This window comes from Leiobunum rupestre, chromosome 3 (assembly GCF_980474605.1).
Source record: "Leiobunum rupestre chromosome 3, qqLeiRupe1.1.hap1, whole genome shotgun sequence".
Classification (NCBI taxonomy): domain Eukaryota; kingdom Metazoa; phylum Arthropoda; class Arachnida; order Opiliones; family Sclerosomatidae; genus Leiobunum; species Leiobunum rupestre.
Window position 1 is genome coordinate 8,194,647 of NC_143386.1, and position 21,455 is coordinate 8,216,101.

Genomic DNA, 21,455 nt, shown 5'->3' on the forward strand with positions numbered 1-21,455 from the left:
CAGGTTTCTAAGCCATGAGTCTGGCGCCTTAGATTTCTAAGCCATCCTGACCTGAAGTAGTAATTATCGGTCCTTCGGTTCGTTGTTATTCTACGTATAACGCGATCTAACCCTATCAAAAATAAGGGTACTGTCAGAAGTGGGATTCGAACCCACACCCTCTTACGAGGACCAGAATTCACACGCCTCCGTCTACCAGTGGAGACAAGGTTTCTAAGCCTTGAGTCTGGCGCCTTAGACCGCTCGGCCATCCTGACCTGGAATTGTAATTCTTGGTCCTTCGGTTCGTTGTTATTCTACGTATAACGCGATCTAACCCTATCAAAAATAAGGGTACTGTCAGAAGTGGGATTCGAACCCACGCCCTCTTACGAGGACCAGAATTGACACGCCTCCGTCTACCAGTGGAGACCAGGTTTCTAAGCCTTGAATCTGGCGCCTTAGACCGCTCGGCCATCCTGACCTGAAGTTGTAATTCTCGGTCCTTCGGTTCGTTGTTATTCTACGTATAACGCGATCTAACCCTATCAAAAATAAGGGTACTGTCAGAAGTGGGATTTGAACCCACGCCCTCTTACGAGGACCAGAATTCACACGCCTCCGTCTACCAGTGGAGACAAGGTTTCTAAGCCTTGAGTCTGGCGCCTTAGACTGCTCGGCCATCCTGACCTGAAGTAGTAATTCTCGGTCCTTCGGTTCGTTGTTATTCTACGTATAACGCGATCTAACCTTATCAAAAATAAGGGTACTGTCAGAAGTGGGATTCGAACGATGACCAGAATTCACACGCCTCCCTATATCGTCGGAGACAAGGTTTCTAAGCCTTGAGTCTGGCGCCTTAGACCGCTCGGCCATCCTGACCTGAAAGAGTAATACTCGGTCCTCCTATTCGTTGCTATTCTGCGTATGACGCGATCTAACTTATTCATAAATAACGGTACTGCCAGAAGTGGGATTCGAACGAGGACCAGAATTCACACGCCTCCCTATATCGTCGGAGACAAGGTTTCTAAGCCTTGAGTCTGGCGCCTAAGTTCACTCGGCCGTCCTGGATTAGATATCCTAATTTTACCCTTAGTTTGTTGTTATTCTTCTTTTTACGCGCGTTGATTTTTGATAATAGGAAACCTTGTTAATATCAGAAGTACATTATATATATATCTCTCTCTCTGTGGCTTAATTTAAATGATAAAATAAGTAAATTAATAAAGAAAGGTATAATATGTCTCTAAAGAAAAAAGAAAGAAGAATCCTTATGTTCTTCGATGGAAACAAGTTTTTTTCTGAGGCTCCGCTTATTTTCGAAAACACGTTTACGAAGAAAAAATACTCTATGGGACGCGTCAAAATTCTAAGAATTCTTCTCTTCATAGTGATAATTCTCAGTTTCTCACTTCTCAAAATGTTGACGGTCCTTCTCACAGGAGGTGACGTAAGCGTAAGAATACCTCGAAAGCTTTCTCACTTGGTCAAAAAGGGTGGATATTATAAATAAAAATGGCAGCTAATATTCTAGTCAGTTTACTTGATGCTTAAGAACTAGGAGCAACAAACACAAGGAGAACGCGGCTAGCCTTAGAACACGCTAACGCAGTGTTGTGTACAAATTTCATTGGACGAACGTTTATGCTGAACGTTTTATGGGCGGGGGGGAAAAGACAATTTCCGAATATTCCCCTACCGACAGCAGCAGGCGCTAAAGCTTCTAACCAATGAAAACTGTCCAAAAGAAAATGGAGGACTTTTGATGGGTTGCGATCTCCTTGTGTGGGATGCTGTGTTTGTTGCTCCTGGCTGAAGAAAAAACCTTTTGACATTTTTGTGGACGAAAATGAATTTAAGAGAAAACTGAATGTTTAGTTAATATCCGATGAAATATTTCCTTTTAAATTATAAATAAATTTTTTTCTTCCTTCATATACTATCGTGAAACCATGTAAAAATAATATTTATTGCCAAAGGCTTAGTTTACAATGTTCGTAGCATTCTCGTGAGCCGCCATCTTTACAAAAATATTTTAAAATTTGACGCTTTTTAGCGTATTCTCACGGGGAGAAAAATTCTTAGGAAGAATTCTTCTCGAGAGAAGAATTCCTTCTTAGAATTTTAATACGTCAAAATACTCATTTTTAAAATGATGGGAAAAGATGGGAAATATCCTTCCGTAAAATAATTTGTACAATATGCATCGTTAGACGTAGTAAACATATTGTACCGTGATGCGGAGTGTGCTTCCGTGATTAGACGGAGTTTCATGTTTCATTTTAAAGTGCTACATGGATACCTTTGCCGTAAGAGATATATTATATATTTCTGGTAATACGTTTCAGCAGGGGGTGGAAACTGCGTTATAGATAAAGCGAGACGAAACTGGTGCCCATATTGCAGATTACAAAAGTGCTTCTCAGTCAGTATGAACAGAAATGGTCAGTATTTAAAGTAATAGGCGAAATTATAAAGAAAATTTGGACTTAACCAACTTGTTAAAATGGGAAAACAAAATCACGTGACTGCCATATTACATCCAACTTCGATTCGGTAACTCGTGTTCATAGTTGACCGTGCGACGGTAAAGAAAAAATCATTCCTTCCAACTAGGAGCAACAAACACAGCACCCCACACAAGGATAACGCAACCCTTCAAAAGTCGTGCATTTTCTAGTGTACAGTTTTCATTCGTTAGACGCTTTAGCGCCTGCTGCCGTCGGAGGGGAAAATTATCTTCCCCTGTTAGCGTGTTTAAAGGCTAGTTGCATTCAGTGGCGTAGCTAGGGGGCGGGGGGTGACCCGCCCCGGGTGCCACCCGTTTGGGCGTGATTCGGGGGTGACACCCAACCGTAAAAAAATCAAAACACAAACTAGAGACTAGTAAGTAGCTCACCATGAAATCCGCAACGGGCGTCACCCATGCTAGCTACGCCACTGGCTGCATTCTCCTTGTGTTTGTTGCTCCTAGCTTACAGATACTGCAGAAAGCTAATTAAATTCCACCTTTATATTGCAATAATAATAATAATTAGATAAATTAGATTAATCAATCCAAATTTAAACCGCCATTAGCAAAAGAAAAAATAATAATTCGTATAAATTTCCAAGGATAGATGGCGTTGCAGTTCTCCACAAAGTCACGTGACTACCATCTTTTCAACTCCCCTGTGCTTTATAGTTTCGCCTATTACGTAACGCATGTTCAAACGTATGTAAAAACTAATTTTACGAATAAATCTTTCAGCCGTGCAAGAGGAACGCGGTCCTCGTAAGTCTAAAACTCCGAAAACCGATTCGGGAAACGTCGCATCGACGTCCACCGGTGGAAGAGCGCCCAAACTGAAACCAGAACCTGGGGAAAGGACCGTTTCACCCGTACCAGAAAATAGACCGTCGCTCCTTGCCGACGTACAATCAATCTTGCCCACTGCGCCATCTTCATTCGTTTACGGTAACTACGGCACCTTGCCGCTGCTAACGCCCACCCATGGCACGATACGCTATCCCGTTACATTTCCTACGAATGGCCCAACGGAACACAGGAAAAATAATCAGGAAAATACGATAATTCAGCACGATTGCGTGGCTGGGACGTCTCGTAGGAGTAGTCTGTACAGCGCCTTCAGAAGAGTTATACCGAGCAACCACACCTTGGCTATAACTCCGCAAATGACTTCATTTATGAGTTGTAAGTTTTGCATAAACAATTATTACGAATCTTTAACTGAAAGCCAAAACCCGTAACACGAATTAGGTTATTTTTCCTTTGAGCGAGGACAAATAAACTACTGGACCCGAATCTAATAGCGTTTTCCATTTGATTGCTCGAGATTCGCTCCGAATCTGTCTCTGACGTCATAGATCTCACCCCAATCGACTAGAGGAAAACCGCAAATGGAACATGCCATGAACATATTCCCGCGCTTTGTTGTTTTTCGTCTGCTAGTAATTTTAATTTTCGCGTCTTGGTCTGCCATTTTGTTAAAAAATCTAAAAGGAACACGCAAAAATTCGCTCCGATCTCGATCTCGATCCGTTGATCTGTCGAAATCGGGAGATCGGTTTCGGGCGATCTCGGAGCAGTCAAATGGAAAACGCTATAAATTACGCGCTTGGTTTTATTTCTATCAGCTCTGCTTTTAGCGTCACGGTGTCCGAAATTGCAAAAATCGTCTGCTAACACGATCTACGACTTACTAGGTGGTTTTTTTCGCTGGTCCGGAGACAAAAAGTGTAAACTTTTGACCCTAAGACGTTTTATTCGCCTGTTCTCGGGGTAAAATTTACCCTGTCCCGAATTTTGTTCGCTTGTTCCAGAGCTCTAAGGTTACACTTTTTACTCCTCCTCGAAAGGACGTGTAGAGGGAGTAATCTAGCCTTGTCGTCTGCTTAAATTTCGTTTCACGAAAACGTGACGGGTAAGCTTTTTATAAATAACCTTTAACCTTTAACTACTCCCTTCTTACTCCAAATCATTTTTTTCGTCAAGACAGAATTGAAGTAAAATGACGTCATATGGCTACACTTTTTAACATGCTCAAAAAACCCAGAACAGGCGAAAAACACCACCTATTTTTAATGTAACTAGCGCCAATCTTCCCTCGATTCTGCACACATTCAAAATAAGCGAACTATATCTGTAGGTCGACATCTACGAGCGTGATTTGTAATTTGTGTCCATTAATTTATCTGTCCGAGTTCTGAGACCACTGATGAAATCCACAATATATTATCACAAAATAGATGAAAACTATAACTTTTTTCGGAAGCACTTTTTGAAATATTGTTTTATCAAAATATTTTAAAATTTCCCGCCGAAACGTTTCGAGATTTAAGTTTTCAGATGTCGGAATGTATTCATTATCCTCCCCCAAGGTTAGTAAATTTTAGGCTATAAAAGATTGCCTCGATACGCTGTGGTTGCTAAGGATTAAGGTTGGTAACTTCGTTGCTAACGAACATCGCGACGTCAATGAGATGAGATCCTATTGAAAATCAATGGGATCTCATCTGGGTGACGTCAGCAACAGACGAATTTTGGAGGCAATCCAAAAATTCTTTCAAACCGTTTCTCAATCGAGACCCCGTTGATCCTCCCCTACCATCTTTTCCGCTTGCCGAACGTGGCTGCCAGAACTGTGTCAACAGCTTTGGCAGTATAATGAAAAACACGTTGTAAGTCCAGTCGCAATAACACAAACTGCATATTTGACTTTGACGGGGAGTTTACGGAAATGGTAAAAATGAATACATTAATCATAAGTTTTCAATTGTAGACTTTTGAACCATGCTATTATATATAGTGAAGAATGTTATATTAAAAAAACACACAATTTCTTTAAACCCTTCTAGTTAAAACGCCAGTCAGGCCAGGAGAACTGTTTCACGAAATAGCCGCCCACGTCCTGTTCGTTTCTGTGCGACGCGCCAGGTCAAATGAAGTTTTGCGGACGCTGTCCTTAAATGATCAAACGGCTATCCTGTCTGAAGTGTGGTCTGAGCTTTTTCTACTACAAGCCGCATACTGGCCCGTTGATATTATTACCGTTGCCAAACGCATTAATTGCGGTATTAGGGTAAGATGAAAACTTTTTAGAAACATATTATGTCGTGTTTCCTATTTATTATGAAGTTAATACGCACATGAAGTCGATAATTAAAATAACGATTTAAAAGCCCCTAATCTGTTTCGGAAAATATTTCGGCGGCGCAACGTTCGCCATTTTTGAAGAAACAGCGCTGCCGGCAAATAGATTCTCAACCGGCCAAACAAAATAGCAACGCTGTCGGATCCATTGAGTTGGGAATAAATAGAGGTACAACTAAATCTGGCTGGCGAGGGACCAATTTCGTTCAATAAGGAAACTTAATCAACTTTATCGTTTTACCGTGGCGGCATCTGTCTCTAGTGGTAGAAACTATATTGCAATTGAATTTTTTCGCGAATCTGATGCGAAATTGAAATGTATTACAGTGTAATGTGTTACTCGTAACAAACAAACCTTTGAAGTTGTTTAAAACTAATTTTATTCTGTCAATAGAAGAATAAAAAGTCTAAATGGGGGACAACATGACTAGGTCAATTTGCATTAACGGAAAAATACAAAATACAAGATAGAAGATAAAAGATATAAAACTCAAAATACAAGAAAAAATAAAAGAGAAGGCACTAAAATTATATACCTTATACAAAAGTATGTACAAGAATTTATACACATAAGAGGGAGTTCATGGCCATCCACGAAACCTATTGAGGCCAGTGGCGTAGCTGATGGTCCGCAGGGCCCGCGGCGCGGGGGGGCCCCGCTCACTATAAAAAAAATTAAAAGGGGGCCCCCATTGAGATTTTTGCGGGGGGGGGGGGTCTGAGTTCTCAGCTACCCGGATTTTTAGTTCCACATCGATATATATATATATATATATATATATATATATATATCGAAGTGGGACTACTGTTATGGACGGAATGTCGTTAAGTGTTGTTTGTTTGTTTGTCGTGGAAAGCGACGACACGGTAGATGGAGCTGTGAAAAATAATTTATTTATATAATTTGTATTATTGGCGACATCGGGATTCGAACCCAGATTTCTGGCCGCGTAATTTCCAAAACCGACGCCTTTACCAAGCGAGACACGGCGTACAATTTGAATATCATGCTTGAACTTTTAGCCTTGAACACTTTTATAGTTTGTGTAGGTGGTCCAGAGATTTTCCGCCTCTCACGCAGTGCCGTTAATTTCTGACCCTCCGACCAACCCCCTTAAAGGAAGAGTGACCGAAAAAAACAAATTGGTCTCATTCGATAGAACTCTTTGACGCGCACGCAGTGCCGTTAATTTCCGCCCCATCCGACCAACCCCCTTAAAGTGAGAGTGACAGAAAAAACAAGTTGGTCTCATTCGATAGAACTCTTTGACGCGCAGGCAGTGCCGTTATTTTCCGCCCCCTCCGACCAATCCCCTTAAAGGGAGAGTGACCGGAAAAAAAGTTGGTCTCATTCGATAGAACAATAAAAGTAAAAGATTGGAATCGTCTACGCTCGCGTCTACGTGAAAGAGTGAGACCAAAAAATCCAAAGCGGTCGAACTTAGGGCCTGTTGCAAAAGTCTGCTTTGCTAGATTCGCACATGTTAGGGCTTTTGCAACAGGCCCTTAAGTGGCAAAGTATGCGACCATGGGGACAGAATCTCCGTCTTGCCATATTCTTAGTACATAAATACATTCTTGCAATAATATGATTCATGCAGTTGTTAATAATCCATGCTAAATATCTGCTCTAAGAAAATACCAATTTAATCACCGAGATAATATAAAATTCGAGAATGACATATTCTATTAATTTATGAATTTCCGAATTTACATGACTTTTGGTGCCTAAACTTCCCAAATGTTTGATATAAATTTTCTAAAATAAACACATTTGAATCGCAGTTTAAGAATTTCTTTAAATCATATTTCCACTAATTTCAATAATTTAAAAGAATTATGTTCGTCGTGTTTGGCCGAGGGGCTAACCACTCTTAGAAAGTCTGTACACCGGATTACGCTTAGATTAGCACTGCCAAAGGCAGGGACTTCAAAGATTACTTGTAATCCCATCAGTACAGTCAAAGGTACGGCTCTGTACACCGATTACGCGGAGTGATCAGCCCCTCGTGTTTGGCTTACCCATTTCACCTTTGATACTTTCCGTCTATCTAACGATAGGAAATCACATAGCCTCAACAGCTTTTGTATTGGTTTGCCCACCCGGGTATCCTGAGTTTGGGCGGCGGCCACTCTTTAACATAGGATGGTAAATTATATATCAAACGATAGGAAATCACATGGCCTCAACAGCTTTTGTATTGGTTTGCCCACCCGGGTATCCTGAGGGTGGGCGGTGGCCACTCTTTAACATAGGATGGTATTTTATATATCTAACTATAGGAAATCACATGGCCTCAACAGCTTTGTATTGGTTTGCTCGCCCGCGTATCCTGAAGGTGGGCGGTTCCCCGCCTTTAAACTTAGGATGGTAAATTATATATCAAACAATAGGAAATCACATGGGCTCAACAGCTTTTATATTAGTTTGCCCACCCGGGTTTCCTGATAGTGGGCGGCATCCACTCTTTAACTTAGGGTGGAAATTTATATATCAAACGATAAGAAATACAGTTTTTGTATTAGTTTGCCTACCTGTGTCTACTAAGGGTGTATGGGTTTGCCCACTCGAATACACTGATGTGGAACTAATATTACGGCCTGGGCCGGCTTGTTTCCTCTCTTTCTCTAACTAATGGCAGTAGGTTGCTTTATCTACCTGGCAAAGGGGCTTTTCGCGAGTTAACGACATTGACATGGCAATGGTGACGAAAATATAGATTTTTGAGCTTTTGGCCCAGCAACACTTTTTATCAGCATTCTCTAAAGTATACATCATATCCAAATTTCAGAAAAATTGGCCGAAAGACCTTTTTCCATAGACGGTGTGCGGTGTGCCGATGTCCTTTGCTCCAATATCAACCCGTTGATCTGTGGAAATTGGCGGATCGGTTTTGGGCGATCTCGGAGCACCGGGGAGCGGGAAATGGAACACGCGAAACTTGATCGGAGCAGATTCGAGCACGCAAATGGAACATAAACTATTGATCAGAGCGATCTAGAGCGCTCGAGAGCAGTCAATTGGAAAACGCGATTAAAATGCAATTAACAATATTTATAAAGTAAATTTTACGAATAACGATGAGGAACAACTAATAGCGTCTGCTATAGCCACTACCTACCAATGGGTACGTTCAGTTGCTGTAGAAAGTTAAAACCGATGCAAAAAAAACTGATTGCGATTTTTCCGATGTGTATCGTGACGTCCGTACTAGTTGTAAGGAATTTTGGTCTCGTGTGATTTCACGGATGAGCATCGTGACGTCAAAAGTTACTTTCCGCTTTTTTTTAAACGATGCCATCGATGGATTTTATGAAATCTAAAGGCGAAATATCTGAAAAACTATTTTCGTTGAGACCGTTGCTAAACGTGACGTAGGATCTGGTTGAACGCTTTTTACGCTTGTTGTAAATATTGTAAAATATCGTCCGTCGCGGCACCTGCAGCTAGCCTTCCTCCGTGCTGCGACGTCTTTTGACCGTTGAGCAACGATAAAGTCTGCTCTGACGTCAAAACCGGAACAGCGAAAAAGAGTACAGTACAAATCCAGACTCCACGCAGCCTATAGGCAGCTTCAGTAACAGCAAACGGTTGGACCGTTGAATGCGCATTCGCTACTGTACGACTTTTTTCACTTCCGGGTAGGACGTCACGTTTGCAAACGGAGAGTCAACGAAATAATCGTCTGGAAGAGCCATTTTGTTGATAAACGCAATCGTGACGTCACAGCATGCGGGAAGACTAGTTGCAGACGACACGACAAACGATTTTTATAAAATTTACAACAATCGTAAAAAAAAGCGTTCAACAGACGTGGCGTCACGATTGCTAACGGAGATCAACGGTTATTTAACAATTTACCCTCCGTTGAGCGTTACTGAACGCGGCCCGTATGTCCCTGGAATAATAAAAACGGTTCATATTATCTGTTAACCTGCATAAGTAATATAATTACAATAAGTATGATACTTCCTATGGTTTAATTCTAATATCCTGATGGAACCTTTTTTTGACACCGATATTCTCGCCAAGCTCCTCCGGCTTGGACTCGCACTCGAACTGACAAGGAGACTACCCGAGGTGTTACACACCGATTTTGTTCAAACTCGGGGGATTGGTAGACCTTCATGTAACTTGAAAAATCCTAAAGGGATTTTATTCAATGGGCAACGGGTTTGCCATGGCAACGAAAAATGTTTTTGACAACATAAAATAACATGGGATTTTGACCGATTTAAATGTGAACATTTTTTAAAAAATTGATAAAAATGTGACCAATTTTGATTTTTTTCGTAAATTTTTATCAATTTTTTTTTATAATTTTGGTATTTTAATTTTTTTTTTCAATTTTGTAAAATGTTTCACAGGGGGGGGGGGGGGGGGGGACCCTTGGAATCGGTCAAAATCCCATGTTATTTTCAATGGGAAAATTTCCATTTTAAGTTGTCAAAAACATTTTTCGTTGCCATGGCAAAACCGTTGCCCATTGAATAAAATCCATTTAGGATTTTTCAAGTTACATGAAGGTCTACCAATCCCCCGAGTTTGAACAAAATCGGTGTAGTCTCCTTGTGAGTAGCGTATTATCGTCCTTGGAAGTAGTAAATTTCACCTTAGGCATATTTAGACACTAGGGGGCTCTGTGCAGAGAACTAAACCGTGATCGTGCAATAGCTCCGAAAATCAGTTCGGTGATAGTTTTTGTTAATTGACATACTTATTTGTATTATGTTACTTATGATATTAGTGATAAAGTGGTATTTTTGTGGTTTTTTTTTTCCTTTAGAGTAGTTGAGGTAATTCAGTTCACTAACCTCTAAGCGATTAACTAGGGGTGAGATTGTGTCCAGGCCACGCTAACTGGGGGGATACGGAAAGGGACGCCTGTGGCGGAAGTATGATAACCACCCGTTGGTCGTCCAAACGCTTGGGATTAGACAGGCCTACGCCACTAGTCCGGTTAGCTGAAAATTCCATTGAAACTTGCTTAAAATAATTTAAAATTGCCGCCATTCGCTGACCGGCTTAAATGGCGACGAACTCTAGCTTCTTATTGGCTACCTAGAATCCTCTATTGCAAAATCACAAATTATTTCAAATAATAAAATTGAAATTTATTTTATAGAGTGGACAGCTAAATAGCTTCAGACGATTGGAATCAGCTTTGGCCCAAGCACAAGCTTTGCAATTGGATCACATTGAAAGAACATTACTTGAATCAATCACTTTGTCACGCAAAGGTGCTATAATTACATAATCACCAATTTAAATTAGATAGTAGTTACTAAATTGGCAATTTGTTACAGATGCAGTGAAAGATACATCAATGCTTAACATGGACAACATTCTAGATCAGACCCAAAATGCATTATGGCACTACATGTCAAATTCTCAACCCCAGAATCCAGCTAGATTTGGTCGCGTTCTTTTACTCTTGTCAGCTTTTCGAAGCATTGCCCCCAATACCGTGGAAGAACTATTTTTCAAGAACACTATTGGAAGCGTCTCTATATCAAATATTCTGAATAATTTGTAATTTGAAACGTTAACTGTGCAATAAAAATTACACTTCCAAAACTTTCAAGCTTAATACGATTTAATTACAAAAAATAGTTTAAATGCAATTTTAGCTTGGCACATGATAAGTAAACAACACCAAACTATCGAGATATTTTGTATCGTTTGGTAATTTTTTCTTTTCCAAAATAGTAAATGCACAATCCAGAAAAACAAAAGTTAAAACTATTATAAATGCAAATCGAAGTACAATATTGTACACGTTTTATGAGAATATATATTTTTTTTCAGTAAACATTCGTTAACAATTAATTGCACTTGATAGTTAGGCCTTTTTATATTATTTAAGCTAAACTAGCAATGATACTTATATATAAAGATTCTGCTTTTTACAAATAAAATGCAGTTCAAAAATCTGAGGTACGAAACTGAGTTGAATATTTCGCCTTTTAAAAATTAAGCTACAGAATTTCGTACAGAACTAAATACGCATTCAAGAATGCTATTAAACTCCAACAGCAAGCGTCATTGTTCCCCTTCAAATTTACGGACAATATTTTGTAAAAACACTTGATAATTTTTAAAAACAATATCCACAAACAACTGATTGTTAACTAGCTAAGATATTCCATTTTAAACCTTAGCTGCAAATTGATGGAAACACAAAAACAGCTAATGCCAGAGATAAACACTTTTAAACAGCTGTTTTTCAATCAAAATTTATAAAATGTTAGGTATGCTTAACCTACTAAAACTAAAAAATAAAAATTAATAAGAAGTTAAGAACCCTCAAATATAATATCTCTAAACAATCGTTTTCTTAGATGGAGAAGATTCGTAAGATTTCTTCAAACGTTTCTTAAGTTCTCCTGGAAATTTATCGTAACATCTCTTACAAATTGGTTTTAAATCAAACTCAAAGAATTTTGTTCTAAAGAATGAAGAAAATTGGATTACCACAAAAAAATCAATTAGGTGAATAAGACTAAATCATACTTTTGACTCATTTTTTGGTCACATAAAGCGCAAGAGAAATGGTGAACGCACCATGCTTTGTTGAGAGCGGTAAAAACTAAGAAAAACAATAGGATGAGTATTAGCAAATTTTGCAACTGAAAGGTAATAATTTACCATCTCCAGCAATAACGTTGTTGCACACAAAGCAAAGATTTCCAAAAAGTTGGTGATAATGAATTTCGCAATAAGCCAATCCCTTTTTCTCGTAATGACGATGACCCAAGAAAGGTTTTTCGCATTTGGCACAAACGAAATGCTCAACATGCCATTGTTTGCCTAGAGCAGTAACAACTCTCTCCTCAATGGGTCGACGGCATGCACCGCAAATGGGAATGCCCATTTTGTCATGGCATCTTAAGCAATACAGTTCCCCTTTAACTTCTCGCGCATCAGGAGTAAGTTCAACTCTGAAAAGAAGACAATCACGTAAATAAATAATACAAAAAAACTACATATATTATGTTCAATTACGCGCAAGTTGTGCAGTTGAAATGATAAGCATGGAAAGGCTCGGTTTTATATTTAAGTGGTTGTTCATCAATAACACCACTATAAAAAAAATTTAAAATCAATTTAAAGGCGTATTAAACTAAACTTTCCTCCAAAACGTACTGGCATTTGTAACAAATGTATTTGCCCTTTGCAGCAGCTTTTTCTTTAGCATAGCATTCGTGACACAGTGCTCTACCAGCTATCTTCATAAAACCTTGATCAGCTAATGGTATTGTGCAAGTGTCACATCGGAAGCAATTAGGATGCCAGTTATTGTTCATTGCTTTAATAACACGTCCAATAATGAATTCTTGACACTTTCCACAGCATGGGGCAAACAACACATGAAAATCATGTTCGCAATATTTTCTCCCTTCAAACTGTTAAATTAAACATTATGAGACACTAAATTATTAAAAAACAAGACGCCATCGAATACTTACCTCATAGAAAATTCCTTCTGGAAATGGTCTGAAGCATTGGCAACAGCTGTAGAGAAAATATTTATTAGTTCCCTGTGAAAAAAGCATTAGGAATATTGAAAAAATGTACGGACACAAAGCACATCGGATGCCACACTTCTCCCTGAGAATTGACTATCTTTTCATGGGGTTCAAAGCCCTCCCCACATCGAGAACAAAACATCGCTGCCATTCTCAATGAAAGTGAATCAAGCTTGGTTTCTAATCTACAAATTAAAACATTCTTTGTCATGACCATATTCATAAATAAAGTGAAAACAAATGTAACTTAATTTAAAATTAATGTACCTTCCATCATCATAGGAAACTTGAGTGTTATAAGATCGGGGTGTATTAGAACCGGAACCAGATGAGGGTGAATTTTTTAGGTGTTTGGGCGGAATAGGAGGTGGTATTTCAACTGGTATATTGAAATTTCTGGCATTTGAATGGCTACTATAAGGTGGTGGGCCTGAATGATTAACATCATTATACGGTTTTCGAGATGATTGAGGTGATGTTAAGGGCGAAATTGTTCTTTGAGGAGTGGTTCTTCGTTGATATAGTGGGCTATTATTTAATGGCAAAAGCGTGAGACTAGAGTCTTTAGGGCGAACTTGACTATTGGTATTATAGGACGCGTTTTTATTGCTATCTTCCCTACCAAGGCCTAGAGGGGCGTACACGTTGGAATTATTTCGGTGCATTTTCACAAATTCGATGATTTTTTATGAATAACTCATACTTTAAACAGTTGCTAATTAAAAATAAGGAACTCAGTTGAATACAACCATAGTGAAAATCGGTAGCATATCAAGGCTTAAAGAATTAGCAACGTAGGCACTCCTTGTTTGTTGATATAACAACCAAATTAGAAAATTCAGAAAAGTACCAAAAAATATTAGGGTACAGGGTAGGGGTACTTCGATAACCCCTCGGAATTATGAGGGTGGAAGGAAAGAGGGAAAACATTAGGGAGGGATGCCATTTCCTGACCCCTATTACTTCCGTGAAGAGCAAATACAGGGGTAACTTAATTCTCAAAAGTATCAAAACGTGTAGCTTATAAGTAAAATAAATATACTTCAAATTGGCAAGATTTATAAATATAACCTTATTATATTTTTTCCGCGCCGAAATGCGCCCATGGGTGGATATTTAATATAAAATTTTAAGAAGTGTAGTTAGTTTCATGGTTAGTTCTTCTAATCTCGTACGACGCAAATTTAATAACCCCCTCCTCCTATTTCCGTATACAAACAGAAGCGGTGAGTAGCTAAAGCTAACCGCAATCATGTTGATTAGGGCCATTATAAAACGGTATACATATATTAAGCTTGTAAAAACGTTCTTTAAAACGAGATAGGCGAGGTCCAAAGTACTTGTACGTTCGGCTCAAGGTTCTATTAGTTCTTACACAAAACTGATAAAACTCACCTATGAAATGAGATAATAAACGCTGATCTTCGTACTATAAACTTATCTAATCATAATTTTACAAATACTCTATAAAAACCAATAACATACTCGTACGCGTTTGGTAGTATTTCGCGCTGAAATGACGCAAAGTTACTATGACGCAAAAACCGTGCCAAGTTCCGCCCAGCCCATAAAAGGAAATTTGAGAATGAGCGCTGTTTAGAATGCGCCATCTACTAGCAGACGAATCTCATTGGATATAGGGACCAGTCACTTTAGCCAATCGTCGAATAGTAGTATTTTAATTGGCGAAACATTCCCACTCCTTAATTCAAACGTAGGTTTCCGCGGTGTCTTGGTTTTTGCAAAAATAATAGAGGTTACGCAGAGCCCTCTAGAAGTTAATTTGAACAACAACGTCGGGAGTAACGTGAACATTTTAGACGTTTTACGTTTCCCGTTTATACTTCGGAGTGGAATATTTAACAACTTCAAGACGGCGCACTATTTCTCTCGAGCTTACGTTACGTAATATATTTATAGCGTTTAAATAAAAATTCTGATAATTATAATTTCCCAACTCAACAAATCGATATAGAGTTATGACAACTTATTATTTATCTAGCAGCATACCTTGTTAAATTAAGACGATTTGGCAAAATAAGTACGAGGCTAGAGTATACAAAAAGATAAATTTGCGGTACACCCGGACAAACGAACCAAAAAAATAATTGTATTTCGACAACACTAAACACCCATACATAAAGCCTGTTTTGGTATTGTTCAAACGACATTTTTAATTCTTCGTGTACCCTGGGTTATCGAAAGGTGTGCAATTTGTTTTAATTCGATTGAAAACGTACTTGATTGCGTTAGCCGACGTTGTTGTTAAAACTTCTAGAGCACTTTACTTAGCCTCTCTACTATAAACCTCGTACCATGTACTCAACGGAGTCAGCGTTGAGCCGTTGAAAGTTGTTGAACGACTTTCTTGTACTCCGGTATTGACGTCACGATTCTCAACAAATTCATTGTTGCAGTGAAGCGTTGAAAGAGATTTGAGCTTGATTTTCATTTGGGTTTTGTCTTCTGTCAAAGCGTCTAATCAATAAAAATGTCAGCACAAGAGAAAATTTAGACGTAACGATTCTCAACGCTGTAGCCTTGATTTATTTTTCATTCAACGTTGATTTTACGTTTACTAGTTACTGAACGTACCCCTAGATTCGAAATAAGTGCCGCGCGCGATTCGATCATGATCAATTCCCGGCCGAAAACTATTAATACGCCTCCTTTGGTTCGCCATTGAAACGTAGATAGGTCGCGGCTAAAGCAGACGCTATTCGTAATTTTGACCATATAATATTGATACTTGCATTTTAATATAATTTTTGCATCGGTTGCTCATATTTCTTATGACTTTTTAATGTGTCTGTAGCAGAAGCTAAATCATGGGCACTATACCCAGGAGAAGCTAGCGCCCTTAATCCACCTCGAATCTTTTCGGGCGAGAATAGCGTTTACCCATTTCCTGCCGGAACTCCGAAAAAATTAGCTCCTTAGTTACTGTGGTAACCAACTATAGAAGACTACGACTAACTTTGATGACGTGCTGTTCGCGCCACAGCGTGTCATTCAAAGGCTACGTTCAGTGAGGCTTAACGGTCTTACGTTTGCGTTAATTCCGTTGAGACTTTTGCTGAACGCTTTTTTACGATTGTTGTAATTTTTTTTAAATATCGTCTGCTGAGTCGTCCGTAGCTAGCCTTCCCGTCTGCTGTGACGTCACGATTCCGTTTAACAAGCTCTTTCAATCGTTGAGTTTGTTGAGCTGACGTTGCCAACGTGACGTCAAAACCGGAAATTACAAAAACCGTTCAGTGAAAAAAAGTTGTCAACGTTGAGACCGTTGAGCTTCACTAAACCACCGTGACTAAACGTAGTCAAAATAACTTGGAAGTGATTTTGGGTACGTTCAGCAGAGCTCATCGGACTCACCGATTAGTAATCGGTTTCCTACTGTACGCTTTGTCGCGTTTCCGGTTTTGGTGTCATCAATTAGCCATAAGAAGACTCAGCGACCGAGTTTTCGGAGGTCACGTGCCGGAACCATTAATCTGAAAAGCTATTTTTAGTAGGAAATTTCCAAAAATGACGAAACAGATTAATTGCACGTTTATAAAAGAATATTTTATAGTAAAATTACAGAACAACTTCAATAATAAAATTGAATAATTTATCGACTAACACGCATTACAAAATGTAAGTACAAGCATAATAGTACAACTGGTGTTTACAATTTCAGCCACCAATTTAAAATAAAAAAAAACGTTTGTACAAATGACATAACACCATCCTATATTTTATATAAAGATCATCTATTTTGGAAAATTATGGCAAGGATTAAAAAATATGGCATTAAAGTTACCAATAATAATTATACTCTGGTTACTTTAAATGCATTAAATACTGAAAGAGCGCGATTATGGAAGACCAAGTCAAAAACATTAATACTTTTTAAAAACATTTGATTTCCAATAAAAAAAAATTAAAGAAAAAGATAAAAGAACATTTCAATTATAGATTTAGTATATTATAATTATAAGCTTTATAAAGTTTCCAAACATTGTAGATTGTTGATAAGTGTAGAAAGCTTTTTTTTATAAAATAATCACCATTTAATTTTTTTGAGCTATAAGAATAACCCACAAGTTGGACAAATTAAAATTAACATCATCTAAGAAAAACCCAGTATTTTAAAACATTTTTAAAATCATTATTTCAACACAACCATGGAAATCAATAAAATGTATAAAAAATAATTAAAAATTTTAAGCTTAAAAAATAAATATACTTTTGCTTTTAAAATATTTTTTCTTCTTTCTCTAATTAAAAACAGAATACTTCCAAAAGAAGAATAAAACTACTTAATTCCTGATAATTTTAAAAATGAAAATCTAAATTTGCCCAACATTAGTACAATTGTATATAATAATCGCAGCTTGGTGTGGCAGGAATTAGGTAGCATTCAAAAGGCCAGAAAGCCTTCTCTTTATATAAACGCAGTTACATTTTAAAACTTTGTTAAACTTGAGAGTTAGGCACGTGCGAGCCTTGATTTTTGGGTTTAGAGCCGAGCTTAGATTATGAAAATTTCACTTTTCAATTATCGAGCTTTTAGGCTTAGCTTAAAAAGTGGTTTCAAGTACTCGAATAATTAGGCTTGGCTTAAAAAGGGGGTTTCAAGTACTGGAATAATTAGCCACTGGGCTGTATTTCATGATCATCAGACTAGGAATCATTTTAACTAGAAGAATATTTACTACCAGAGCTTTTACCTTTATTTGAAGCCATATTAGTGAAGTCTAAATTAATAACCGGCCATACAAGGGATTACAAGAAAATAGTGGACTGACAATAAACAGCTAGGGCACCCTACGTTATGCAACTTATGGTTTTGGTTTTGTTTTCTACATTTAAAATCAGTGACCAATCAGAAACAACTACAGTTTTTAACTCACCCAATAAGAGATCTTAAGGCGGGAGCAAAGGTAACTGAAATCAAGTACTCGCACATGCCTACCGAGAGAAACAAAAAGTTTAGTTATAAAGAGCTGAGATACTTTTTAAGCTTATAAAATTTGAAGCAGTCCGATTAAGGCTCGATATAATTAACTAGAGACGTCCAACCCATAGGTTGTATTTAGAAGGCCATGAGGTCATCGGTGGTGACTACTTCTACATTCACCGTTCCAGGCCTTTTAACACCCCTTTCACTACGCCTCCCAAATAATTCTGCATCTTGTCGTACTGGATCTGGATTTAGCGGCGCTTCCAAGACTGCCCTGCCCATATAGCTGTCCATAACAACATTGCTATTCCATATCTAATCAATGAAAATCGGAAAATAATGAAAATTTATTCCAAAAAGAAAAGAAAAGAATACTTACTTGTATTTTAACGGGTGATGAGGCAGATTTACGATAAAATAGCGCACTGAACTCCCATTTTGGGTCAAGTGTATCGTGTTGTACTGGACCTCTCACACTCTCCCCTTCACACTTTATAATGCAGTAAGGATCGGCAGCTATATTAATATTAAATACCCATGTATTTTGGTAACAATTATCAAGTGTGCTATCATAAGTATGTAACTATCCGCTATGAGTGGATACAAGTGCTAAAGCAGCTGTTATATACTTATGGTATTAAGGCAAGAAAAATAGTCTTTACATCCAAAACGGTCTTGTTTTTCAAGGCCTTGGGCACCTCTAATGGTGACTAGGGTTAAAAGACAAGGATATGAAATGCAAGGAAACATACTATGGGTTGGCACATCTTCGGTTAATTCTCTATAGGAGTTTTAGAAAGGGATAATTTAATTTAAAACAACTGGAGTTTCTAAACATCCATACGTACTTTCCATCATTAGCTTTTGATGTAAATATTCTCAAAAAAAAATCTCCCATAACTTGTGGTTCAAAAGTAGTTGGGATAACCACGTATCTCCCACTTTTTAAATTAGTTCGTAGGAAAACAGCTCTGGATTTAATATAATCGGATGTAGCTGCCTTTTCCCTCATAACGTGAAGCCTGTAACGTCTATTTTCTTCCACCTTCAATTATACGGAAATTAATTACTTTTAACATGTTCATTGAAAGATATTTTCATGACGACCTTCATAACATGAAAACCAATGACGAGATTCTCTTTGCCTTCGTGCTTTTGGGCTCTTGTATCCTGTTGAATGAGATATAGCATAATTTCATCTTGTTCAGCTTCCACATCAAACCGAAACTACATTAATAAAAATGATTGAGGTCAAAATATTACTTTTGTAACAGTTACAAAACTATCGCAAACCTGGGGATTCAGAAGGAAGGAATCTTTATTGTTTAAGCAGCCACCACTACGGTCCTCTTTACACCCTCTTTCTCCAGAGACCCATTTTCCAGAAAAATTGGACTCTGACCATGACTTGCCAAAACTAAACCAAGAAGTATTAACCATGTAACAAATAGACAAATCGCTGAAATTGTTACAAAAGTCATCAAATGGCATCCTAGATGGATCAAAAATTATAATTATTAAAGTTAAATTTTCCAAAAATAATGAACAAAAAATCTCACCAAAATTCTCCATCTTCATCAAATGTCAAACCTATTCGTTCTCGTTCTGCCTCTGTTATCTGATTCCATTCAGGAGAACCATCACTAAATGGTCCGTTCCATTCTTTACCGCCCCAAGGATTCCTCATTCTAATCATGTAAATTTTCTCTCGTCCAGTAAAGATGCTTTTCAGCGTTGTGTTTCCAATGTAAACTTTCTTGGCTGCTGTTATTCCATAGGCGTGGCCTTTAACTAGGCCGCAGCTTGTGTTTTGTTCCATTTCTTCCTGAGACTCTGCCTGTATTTGAGCAATTGTACTGATTAAAATTCTGAGGTTACAACTTACAAATTATGTATTGATATTTTACATGAAGAGCGCAGCACATGAGAGAGTGATTCGTCAGTTCAGATACCAATTTCTTGAAAAATTCCTTTCTTTTGATGTCGTCATTAGCAAAACCACCCTCAGCAAAATTTATAGTTTCTGATATCCCGCCACTAAAATCAACCAGAGCATCGGACAGATTGCCACCGTCTAAGGCTTCATAGCTTCCCGAGACCCTGAATATAAAGAATTTGAAAACAATAGAATCAAAAATCCACATTTTAGTACCTACTTTGCATAGGCTTTTTCAATGAGTGGTCCCCAAAACTCATTCTTCTCTCTTGAATGTAGATAAATTAATTCTCCATTGATTGTTGGAAGACGATCATCAATAACAACATCAAGCCACTCTCCAAAGCGCCAAAATCTGAAGTGAAATATGCCAGCGTAACTGTCAGGATTCTCATCATTCCAATCTTGTTCCGCGTGATCCGGAATAACTTTATTCCATAATTCTTTTTCTTGCGCGAGTGCGGAACTGGCAGCGACTAGCCAGCAATTTCCCAACATCCCCTGTTTGACATCGCAACTACTAGCACCATCAACAAATAATTTTGGATTTGTGCAGATATCTCTGGGTCGTTTCCACACCACTTTTCCTGGTAATTCTCTCAAATGACTTCCAAATCCTAGAGAAGTATCTTCAGCGGGAAATAAAGGATCCGAATAGGGAACACCTGTAGCTTGACAATCTTTCTTGAGAGATTCGTAATCCTGCTCTTTGTACGCTTTGATGGAAGCAAAGAATGGAAGACGCATTATCACGAAAGGCTTTGGCTCTGAAATATAAACGGGAAAGTACGTTCTAGTCAGGTTAATTAAGAGTGGTTTTCACCCTTATCAACCAGAAATCTAATAATACTGAAACAGCGTTTGTTTCTCCTCAGTGAAAGCTTAGAGAGCTAGCGGTAATTACGGGATGCCTTTGACTTTTTTATAAGAGCTAAGAATTTAGAGCGATAAAATCGAAATTATCAAAGAGCGGTTATTAATGATATTGGCGCGAAAGAGCGAAGATAAATTCCTAAAATAAAAATGATGTCACATTGGATTAATTTGGTATTCAACTTACAGCCCCAAAAATATGCGAGCAAAGTGTCACGCCTTCACTTTTTGAATGTAACCCCCTCCAAAGAATTTATATAGTCTTTGCCTCCTCCTAGCTCCTGATTCAACAGAGATACTGGGATTTACTACTCTTACAGATGATAAACTCCGGCCAAAAAGGGACTCGAAAATTCTGGCCGTGAGCGACGCCTATCGGCGGGGAGAAAGCGGGCTTCCTCAAAAGATCATTTCACCATTTCAAAAATATGATGTTTTTAAATAATCAAACCAATTTTCTAGATAATACGAACTGCAGAAGGTAAATAAAGTGTTTAGTTGATATTTCTGACATTTATTAATTAACTACCGAA

General features: G+C 38.2%; 3 protein-coding genes and 3 non-coding genes across 8 annotated transcripts in view; 1 reads left to right on the top strand and 5 right to left on the bottom strand.

Moving 5' to 3' along the window:
* Hr83 (nuclear hormone receptor 83) overlaps positions 1-11,207 on the top strand; it is a 27,437-nt gene extending 16,230 nt beyond the window's left edge. The window contains exons 4-8 of the mRNA XM_090169408.1: positions 2,331-2,426; positions 3,233-3,676; positions 5,341-5,564; positions 10,762-10,876; positions 10,943-11,207. Coding sequence (XP_090025534.1) covers positions 2,331-2,426; positions 3,233-3,676; positions 5,341-5,564; positions 10,762-10,876; positions 10,943-11,172 — 1,109 coding nt within the window. The 3' untranslated portion in view covers positions 11,173-11,207. The remainder of the gene's footprint in view (positions 1-2,330; positions 2,427-3,232; positions 3,677-5,340; positions 5,565-10,761; positions 10,877-10,942) is intronic.
* TRNAL-CAA (transfer RNA leucine (anticodon CAA)) lies at positions 132-257 on the bottom strand. The gene is made up of 2 exons: positions 220-257; positions 132-177 (listed from the first exon to the last, which is right to left on the bottom strand). It is a non-coding gene; the product is annotated as a tRNA-Leu (tRNA).
* On the bottom strand, positions 338-463 carry TRNAL-CAA (transfer RNA leucine (anticodon CAA)). Its single transcript has 2 exons — positions 426-463; positions 338-383 (listed from the first exon to the last, which is right to left on the bottom strand). It is a non-coding gene; the product is annotated as a tRNA-Leu (tRNA).
* On the bottom strand, positions 544-669 carry TRNAL-CAA (transfer RNA leucine (anticodon CAA)). Its single transcript has 2 exons — positions 632-669; positions 544-589 (listed from the first exon to the last, which is right to left on the bottom strand). It is a non-coding gene; the product is annotated as a tRNA-Leu (tRNA).
* stck (LIM zinc finger domain containing stck) lies at positions 10,726-15,610 on the bottom strand. 3 transcript variants are annotated; one of them, XM_090167717.1, is made up of 8 exons: positions 15,481-15,610; positions 13,219-13,350; positions 13,106-13,151; positions 12,783-13,042; positions 12,642-12,719; positions 12,285-12,577; positions 12,150-12,225; positions 10,726-12,084 (listed from the first exon to the last, which is right to left on the bottom strand). In XM_090167717.1, the coding sequence occupies exons 2-8, from the start codon at positions 13,314-13,316 to the stop codon at positions 11,958-11,960; spliced, it is 978 nt and encodes a 325-aa protein (XP_090023843.1). In that variant the 5' UTR covers positions 13,317-13,350; positions 15,481-15,610; the 3' UTR covers positions 10,726-11,957. The 3 variants fall into 3 exon arrangements, with proteins under 3 accessions (XP_090023843.1, XP_090023842.1, XP_090023841.1); XM_090167716.1 differs by lacking the exon at positions 15,481-15,610 and adding an exon at positions 14,561-14,702; XM_090167715.1 differs by lacking the exon at positions 15,481-15,610 and adding an exon at positions 13,433-14,136.
* Positions 15,611-17,107: 1,497 nt separating this feature from the next.
* On the bottom strand, positions 17,108-21,197 carry LOC149949305 (calpain-5-like). The gene is made up of 10 exons (XM_090167718.1): positions 21,110-21,197; positions 20,270-20,816; positions 20,021-20,213; positions 19,673-19,950; positions 19,407-19,605; positions 19,221-19,340; positions 18,962-19,158; positions 18,776-18,894; positions 18,493-18,629; positions 17,108-18,428 (listed from the first exon to the last, which is right to left on the bottom strand). Exons 2-10 carry the CDS (start codon positions 20,794-20,796, stop codon positions 18,246-18,248), a joined length of 1,953 nt encoding a protein of 650 aa, XP_090023844.1. The 5' UTR covers positions 20,797-20,816; positions 21,110-21,197; the 3' UTR covers positions 17,108-18,245.
* Positions 21,198-21,455: the final 258 nt, after the last annotated feature.